Source organism: Mus caroli, unplaced genomic scaffold (genome assembly GCF_978045245.1).
Source record: "Mus caroli unplaced genomic scaffold, Mus_caroli_1 scaffold_9, whole genome shotgun sequence".
In the NCBI taxonomy this organism is placed as follows: Eukaryota; Metazoa; Chordata; class Mammalia; order Rodentia; family Muridae; genus Mus; species Mus caroli.
Window position 1 is genome coordinate 76,934,759 of NW_028227264.1, and position 8,287 is coordinate 76,943,045.

The 8,287-nt window shown below is 53.1% G+C and overlaps 1 protein-coding gene across 1 annotated transcript; it reads right to left on the reverse strand.

Moving 5' to 3' along the window:
- Nucleotides 1–9: 9 nt before the first annotated feature.
- Nucleotides 10–7,596, reverse strand: Syde1 (synapse defective Rho GTPase activating protein 1). Its single transcript, XM_021174295.3, has 8 exons — nucleotides 7,488–7,596; nucleotides 5,529–5,870; nucleotides 4,730–5,374; nucleotides 4,335–4,549; nucleotides 3,055–3,181; nucleotides 2,678–2,838; nucleotides 1,606–1,831; nucleotides 10–1,420 (listed from the first exon to the last, which is right to left on the reverse strand). Exons 1-8 carry the CDS (start codon nucleotides 7,573–7,575, stop codon nucleotides 1,011–1,013), a joined length of 2,214 nt encoding a protein of 737 aa, XP_021029954.1. The 5' UTR covers nucleotides 7,576–7,596; the 3' UTR covers nucleotides 10–1,010.
- Between the last annotated feature and the right edge of the window lie 691 nt (nucleotides 7,597–8,287).

The window sequence follows — 8,287 nt, forward strand, 5'->3', positions numbered from 1 at the left end:
CAGAACCTGTGTATACTGGTTTATTTATTGTTCACAAAGATGGAAGTGGTGGAAAGAAGTGGGAGACAGGAAGGGGCCCTAACTCTCTCACCATTGGGAGATTTTGGGGTGCCAGGGAATGGAAAATCCTATCCCACTCTATGGTCCCTGAAAGAGTTCCACATATCCATTCCACACAGGCCAGTGCACACGAATCCTCACACACAGACACACATGCATGGAGGCAATAAATATTTTCCGTACCAAAGATTCCCCCAGCCTGATACCTCAGGTGGGGTCCCTCCAAAAGGGGAGGAGTTAAGTGCTCAGTTTTTCAAGATTGGGAAAGGGCTGCTGGGGAAAGGAAAGGTCAGACTCTGTCTCCATTTGCTGGTTGGAAATTCATCTTGGCATTTTTGCTAGAAGAGAGGGTTAGGGGAAATCACCTGTTTATCTCTAAGCTCCAGACTGCCCTTTCACAGGTAGAGGCGGAGTCTGGTGCTGTTTCCCTTAAGTAGAATCCCATGATTGCCTTTAGATACTTGAAGGGAGGGAGAGACAGAGTGTAGTGCTCAATGCTAATACTGGTTTGGTTGGCAGCAGCAAGAGGGTTGACTAGGGATGTTTTAACACCCCAGGGTGATGCTCACAGTAATTGGTGTTCCCCTGCAAAGGGGAGGCAAGAGAGGCCAGCCTAGCAAGCAGAACTGTTTCTGGCAGCAAGAGAAGCCCCAGTGCTCGGGAGAGGGGCCATGGCATCAGTGCTGAAAATGCCAAGAGCCTGGTTTCTGCAGCTAGGGCCCCAAACAATGGCACTAGGAATTGGGAATGATTTTTTTTTTAGCATGGAAGGCTGGCCCCTTGGCAACTCCCTAGCAACCAGGTGCTCAGTCTGAGCAACTCCGGTCAGGTCCTTTTAGGTCATCAGGGCCTTAGTAACTTGGAACCCAGTCACCAGTAATCAGAACCTGGTCCTTAGCAACCAGGAAGCAATTCCTTAGTAACCAGAGTCCATCCCCTGCTTTGAGGGCTCAGAGGCACACATTGATCTGCTTGGAGAGTTCTCTCTCCAGATCCAGGATGAGGGCATCAAAGTCTTTGAGATTCAGGTGTGGGTTGAAGGGTGCATCAAACTCATCTTCGAAGTCGGTAGTGCCCCTCGGCTCTCCAGTCTCATCATCATCTTCCTCACTGTCACTGCCTGTCACATGGTCATAGTCAGGCCCGGACAGGAAGTCCCGCCCACACGGCAGTAAATCGCCTCCGCACACACTCCAGTCGCCTGCATAGCGGTTGCTTGGGGGACTTTCGGGGCCTCCGCGGCCCCGAGGCCGAGTCACCACTTCTGGACCCGCCAGCGGCAAGTGCAGAGGTGGCTGTCTTTTGGGCCTCAAATACGGTGCGACTGCGCCGTCTGGGGTATCTGAGGGCCGTCTGGTATCTGCGGGGTCCAAAAGGAGGATAAGTTGTGATACAAGGGAGTGATCCCTGATTGGCTTTTTGAGAGGCAAGCTTACAAATTTAACCCACTCAAGAGGCATGACCCTCTTTAGATTCCAACCCATGATTGGTTAGTAGGGAAGCATAAATGTGTAAGGGAGGCTGACTGGGATGGGCGGTGTTCACCTGGCCAAGACTGTAACAGGTAATGCAGGACTTCAATGTGGCGCTTGAAGTCCACAGCACTGGTGACTCCTGGGCCAGAGCTACGGAGCCGGGGCCGAGAGGGTGTTTGTCTCGCTGGTAGCAACACCGGTCCGAAGCACACTGCCAAGTTCTGCGGGGTCATGCGGTTGTGGGTGTGGAAGGAAGAGACAAGGCGCAGATGGTCCAGAAGAAGCGTCAGGGTGGCCTGTGGAGAGAGTTGCTAGGGTGGGCACGAGGCGGGCAAACCCGAACCCTTGTGGCACTTGCAGGATAGTCAGGGGTGGCTTAGAGTGGAGGCACTTCCGTTCAAGTTCTCATAGCCATAGGGGAGGTGTTAGTATTAGGAATGCATTTTGCCAAAGTTGAGATTAAGACCAAAAGCAACTTAGCTTTGGAATGGAAGGGTTTGAACTCCAACCCATGCCGTGTTAGGCAATTTCAAGGACTTTTCTAAGATCTCACAGCCAGTATTTTTGCTTGTGTTAGGTTGGCAGATCTGTTTGTTCAGTCAGTTTGCTAGGCAGCCCAGTCTGGCTTGGAAGTGGCTATGTGGCTCAGGCTGGCCTCAGCTAGAAATCCTCTTGCTTTTTTTTTTTTTTTTTTTCCAGATTTACTCATTTTATTTTTTTTTTACATATAAAACTATTATTTTTATTACATCTTTTCCTCAATTACATTTCCAATGCTATCCCAAAAGTCCCCCATACCCTCCCCCCTACTTCCCTACCCACCCTTTCCCATTTTTTTGGCCCTGGTGTTCCCCTGTACTGGGGCATATAAAGTTTTTTGACTCTTGAGTGCTAGGAGTAGAGGCGTGTAACACCGTACCTGGATAGAGCGTGTGTATGGACAAATCTTGGCTGTTTGACCTCAGGCAAATCACCAAACTGAGCCTTGATTTTTTTTTTTTAACCCAGGAATTGACAGATGAATATCAAGTACATTGTTGGCATTGATGATCATGTATGATGATTACATCTTAGGCATGCTTAAAGCACTACACTGGTATTAGCTGCTCTATGAGCCAAAGTTCCTAGCATGGCCAACTCACCCTCTCCACATCTGGCAGGCAGCTGAGGAGCCCTCTGGTGCCTTCAGGACCCAGGGAAGCCCTGCTTGGGTGTCCTTGGGCCATGGCTTCCAGCACCACCTGGTAGAGGGGCTGGGTGATGAGTGGAGTAGGCAGTTCTCGAAGATAATCCTTGAGGATGCCTGTGGACAGAGGGGTTCTCTCTGGTTAAGGTACCCTGGCTTCTGAAGCCAGAGGGGGGTCACTGGGGCTGACAGTGGTAGTGAGAAGAGGGCAGGTGTATAAGAAATGAAAATAGGATCAGACAGGAGAGAGGAGGGTTCACAGGAGGCCTCCAGAGCAGCCTGGAGGTGACAACTGAAAGAAGTGAGCAGGCAGTGGAGAAATGGCGTGCTGACCTGTGATGACATTGATATCAGGGTACACATCTTCAGAGAGGCACACAGCCGCACTGTCCTGCTCAAAGGCATCTCGAAGCTCTTTCTTCACTGCTGCTGAGCCACACAGACGGTACAGCCCCACTACCTGGGGATAAAGATAAAGAACGTCTTGCTGGAGGGCCATAAGACAGCAAAGCCTGGATATTTGGACAAGGGTGACTGTGGATGTGATGGCCTGGGAGGGTAGGGCCATTCACATGCATCTTCACTGGCTGCCTTCCCACTGCTGTCACAGGGGCCCCTGAGCCAGGCCTAGTACTTCAGCACTCTGAGGCCAAGGCAGGAGGGTCACCTAGGCTATAGATTATAGTGTGTGTTCAAGGCAAGCCTGGGCAACTTGGTGAAACCCTGTCTCAAAAAAATAAAACGAAGGCTGAGGGTGTAGCTCAACAGTAAAGTGCTTGCTGAGCAAGTATGAGGGCCTATGTTCAATCCCCAGCACCAGGAATAAAACAAAACCCGAGACACATAACCTAGCTTTCTCAATTCCCCAAGGTTGGACCACTTGTCTAGAGTCTCTTTCCTCTGACTTCACAGTTCAACTCTTCCAGGAGGCCTTCTCAGACTAACCCAAGCAAGTCAGGAAGTGAGGGCCGGCTTTAAGCTGTCCTATACCCTCCCCTCCTTTCTGCTTTTTCTTTTCTTTTCTTTTCTTTTCTTTTCTTTTCTTTTCTTTTCTTTTCTTTTCTTTTCTTTTCTTTTCTTTTCTTTTCTTTTCTTTTTTCTTTTCTTTTCCTTTCCTTTCTTTTCTTTTCCTTTCTTTTTTCCTTCCTTCCTTCCTTCCTTCCTTCCTTCCTTCCTTCCTTCTTCCCTCCCTCCCTCCCTCCCTCCCTCCCTCCCTCCCTCCCTCCCTCCCTCCCTCTCTCTCTCTCTCTCTCTCTCTCTCTCTCTCTCTCTCTCTCTCTTTCTTTCTTTCTTTCTTTCTTTCTTTCTTTCTTTCTTTCTTTCTTTCTTTCTTTCTTTCTTCTTTTTTTGGACAGGTGCCACCACGCTAGGCTACCTCCTTTCTTAACTCCCCCTGGCTACCTCCTTTCTTAACTCCCCCTGCCAGCTAGTTTGACATTTATGAAAGTCCAATCATCTTTCTCACTCCAAAGACTGAGTTCCATGAGGGCTAAGCTCTTGTAATAAAAAGGACAGATGATCCGTGGGTCCTGATGCTGCGGAGGGAGTGTTGGTTAAGGGGTTCCAAGGAATATGTATGTCTAAGGCAGCAGGAGTGGGGGCAGCCGACTCACCCGCAGCCCTCGGCATTCGATCTGCCCCACACACTTTCGGATGATGAGAGGCACCTGGCCTGGGGACTGCTCACGTTCTACCAGAAGCTGCAGAGGGAGCCCGAAAACACGGGGCTCCGCTGTGGCAGGGGCTTCTTGCTGTTCTGACAATGTTAGCTTGGCATAAAGAAGTCCCTGGGGTTCGAGTCGAACGGCCAGTTGTTGCGCTTGGCACCCTATAGATGCAAGGAGGACTGAGCCAGTTTTATCCTAAAAGTTTCTGTGTCCTGACTCCCCTCATCTAGAACACCCCTCCACCATGAAGCCCAGCCACCCTGGGCACCATGGGAGAACAGGATGCCCTTAGGTGGGTCTTTGTGTCTTGCTCTTACTTCCTGGAAGTCCCAACGTCTTACCTCGAAAGATGGTTGGCAGTAGCACAGTGCCCTGGGCACAAGGCCGGTGCCGCCTCACACCAGGGTCCCATGCAAGTACCAAGGCCCGCAGCAGACGAGCAGCCTCCAGCTCTAGGTGGAAGGTGTGGTCCAGCCTCAGAAAGTCTGGTCCGCTTCGAAGTGGCCCTGTGCGGGCCCGAGCTACCCCATCCACTTGGAGAAGGCAGCAGAGATCTCGTGGAGTAGCCCCGGGAATTGGTCGCAGACCCCCTAGCCCATACAGGTGCAGGCTGAGACGCCCCCAGAGGGCAGCTGGAGGAGTCCGGGCCGATGGACCCACTTCATAGGGCCGGAAGGCAGTGGGTGATGGCAGTCCTCCAGGACGCTCAGGCGAATCACCATCGCTGAGGTACCCACCCCTTGGGCTCCTAGTCCCTCCAGCCACTGATGCCTGCCCAGGAGTCCCCACACTGCTGTCCAGGTGATAGCGGCTGATGACAGAGCCTGCTGGGGCGGTCCTCTCTCTATCCCGGCCTGTGCGAGTACTTCTTAGGCTCAGGCGGCGCCGGAGCTCTGGCAGCTTTTTCATCTTCATTGAGAGGCGCCTGGCAGGGCCTGGGGACTTGGTACGGGAGGTTTTGGTAGGGGGGCTGGTAGGGGCTGCACCTGTAGGGAGAGCAAACTTCAGAGTCCAGGGCCTGGGATTGGAGTATGAATCTTGTGGTCCTTGCGGGGCTGAGGATAATATGGCTTAGGAACACCTGGAGTATAGGGTTTGAGGCTTGTGCGTGCTTGTAGGTGAATATAACACTGTGCTTACCTTGGATGTTGGCGCCTTCTGGCTCAGAGGAAGCTAGCTGTGATCCCAAGGGCTCAGGTGCTGGTGGTCTGGGGTCTTCTTCAGGGATGGGGTTGTACCAAATCTCACCAGCAGGCTCCCCACTGCTAGGTGTCCTAGGCCCCAAAGAGATCTCCTCTGGTGGTTTAGCCCCTCCTAGCACCCATCGGCGGCTACTGGGCTCCAGGCTTTGCAGGTAGGCCCCCCGAGTGGGGCTTCGAGGTGCCTCGGGGCTAGGTGGTACCTCTGCTCCAGCCTGAGACCCTTCAAGGACACGAGGTTCTGGTTCTGGGGGTTTGGGCTCTGAGCGCTGGGCTGGGTGGCCTGGTGGAGAATGAAGATGGTAAGACCCAACTCTCGAGTTTCCAGAGGTCCAGGGCGGCAGTCTAGCTAATTGGCTTCAGCCCTCACTTCACATAACCAATTCGACAGCAAGGAAGCTCTTTGCTAGCCTGGAGCCACTGCCTCCCTTGGAACCAGCTGTTTTGTTTGGTTCTAGCAGCTAGCTAATACTTTTGCAGTCCTAGCTTCAAGGTCCCCTGCCCCAGCCCCTAGTAATGCAAAAGGGACTGTGAACCAGCCTCAAGAGCCCAGGTCAAATGTCCTTGGAACCTCAGGACATTTCGGCTCTGTCACCCCTCTCCCAGACATTCCATTAATCCTAGAATCTTATGCCTGTCCCTTCTCATTGAGTGGCCTCGAGCAAGCCATTTTCCTGATGCTCCATGTCCTGTTTATGAGGAGATTCAGTATCATCATATTCTCAACCCCCTTCCGGCTTGGAGCTCAGTGTGAGAAGCAACTTTAGACAATAGGATCTGTAGCCCTGCTCAAGGCCCTAGTAGATGCTGCTGCTGGGAAGGCAGGGCAGGGAATGCTGTAGCCCTGCTCAAGGCCCTAGTAGATGCTGCTGGGAAGGCAGGGCAGGGAACGCTGGTTTCTTTTTCATTCAGCACCCTTTTCCCATTTCCCAAATCCTGCCCACAAGTTCTCTTGGATCTTGCCCCTCAGCCCAAGCCAGATTTCTACAGTCAGTGCCCTGTTACCCTGCCCCCCTTATCTTGGCTCTATTCTTTCTCTGACATCATGGTTGATTTCCTGTGTGTGTTTATGTGTGGGCACCCGGATCCCTTCTCTGGCCCTGGGACCCTTGGGACACCCTGGGAACGGCCCGGGAGGAAGAGTCAGGTCCTTGGTATAGTGGCCTCCCTCCTTTAACTGGTTCCTTCCGAAGCCCCCTACCCATACAGCTTTCGTTCCTTTCCATTTCATTCTTGCTGTCTGTGGACCCCCAGATTTAAGGATCTTCTATTTCCACCCTTTGGCCCTCTGTTTCAGGTCTCTGTCATCAGTAGCATAGTCCAGAGAATTGTTTAAAGTCAGTTCACAGGCCCGGGACAAATCACCCAACAACCACGTGCCTCAGTTTCTCTCTGTCTTAATAAATAGGACGGTTTCTTGGGGCTGGCCACAGTAGGTGCGGCTGCAGCCTCTGGAGCGATGGTGGCATGGAATTGGGGGAAAGACTGCAATAATAAATATAACCCCGCAGACCTCTCTTTGGTACAGGAGTGTGTACCCAGGAGAGGTGCCCACCACCCAGCCATGTCGATGCCACACAGCTGTCCCCACCTCCCGCCCCTGCCCCGCCACTCTCTGGGCGCCCCTTCGAGGCCCCATTTCCTGTCAGGGGTGAGGCCCCCCTGCCGGGTCTTGCAAGTATCCCTGGGGCTGGCATCTCAGGCCAGCTGCACATAACGGTCCGTGCCCCCTCCCCCCCAGCCCCCCAGCCTTACAAAGATCCGGTGCATATTCCTCTCTTGCATCAGGGCTCGCTCCCGGCTTACCCACTAGGTCCAGCTGCGTACCCTACCGGGGACCTGGGGATCTGAGGCTGAGCGAGGCTCCCTTCTCTTACTTTCCGAGAGCCCCCGCACTCACCCCGGTCCTTGGCGTCTGACTTTTTTCGAGGAAGTTTCTCCCGACCCCGCAGGCGGGAGAAGGTCTTCCTGAGCAGCGGCTCGGCCATGCTTGGGCCGCGGCCGGCCGAGTGCGCGCCCCGGGGCTGCGGCCGCCCGCCCCGCCCGCCCCCGCCCCCCCCCCCCCCCCCCCCGGCCCGCGCCAGCAGGAAGCGCATTCCGGGAATGCTTGGCCTTAACTTTTTTTTTTTTTTTTTTCTTTTCCCTTCCCGCGGCCCGAGCAGGCGATGCTGGGAGATGTAGTCGCCTGGGGCCAGGAGGGGACATGATGGGGTGCTGGGCTGATCTAACTCTTTAACTATGAATGTCATGGCATAGGCTGGCCCCCCCATAACCATCCTCCTGTGTGATGGCATGCAGCACATTCTGTCGGCTCCCCCAAACCGCATCCAAGGCACACATCAGCTCTTGTCTTTCCTCCTGTCCATCCATCTCCACATCACCCAGTACCTCGACTATGATCTTTCCTTGGGAACCCCAAGTGCAATTTCATGCCTCTCCCACCTGACCCAATTCTCTCACTCCCCAACTCAAGTTACTATTGCTGCTTATTGATCCTCAAGCTTAGTGGTTTCAGACAGCCCGGGATGCTCACTGTCAGGAATATGGACCCGATATAGATGATACTGTCTGCTTTATCTCTACTCAGTCGAGAACACAGCAAGGATAGGTGTATCTCGAAAGTAAGTGGTGAAATCGGAGGTTGTATTATTATTTTTCTATTTAGTACTGAAATACCGGAGGCTGGACAACTTTCTAAAG

Excerpts from the sequence above, each read along its gene's own strand:
- Syde1 (XM_021174295.3), bottom strand. The coding sequence starts at position 7,575 with ATGGCCGAGCCGCTGCTCAGGAAGACCTTCTCCCGCCTGCGGGGTCGG. Across the intron at positions 4,550-4,729 it reads ACTGCCAACCATCTTTCGAG|GGTGCCAAGCGCAACAACTG; the intron begins GTAAGACGTTGG and ends TTGCATCTATAG. Across the intron at positions 3,182-4,334 it reads TCGAATGCCGAGGGCTGCGG|GTAGTGGGGCTGTACCGTCT; the intron begins GTGAGTCGGCTG and ends CTTTATCCCCAG.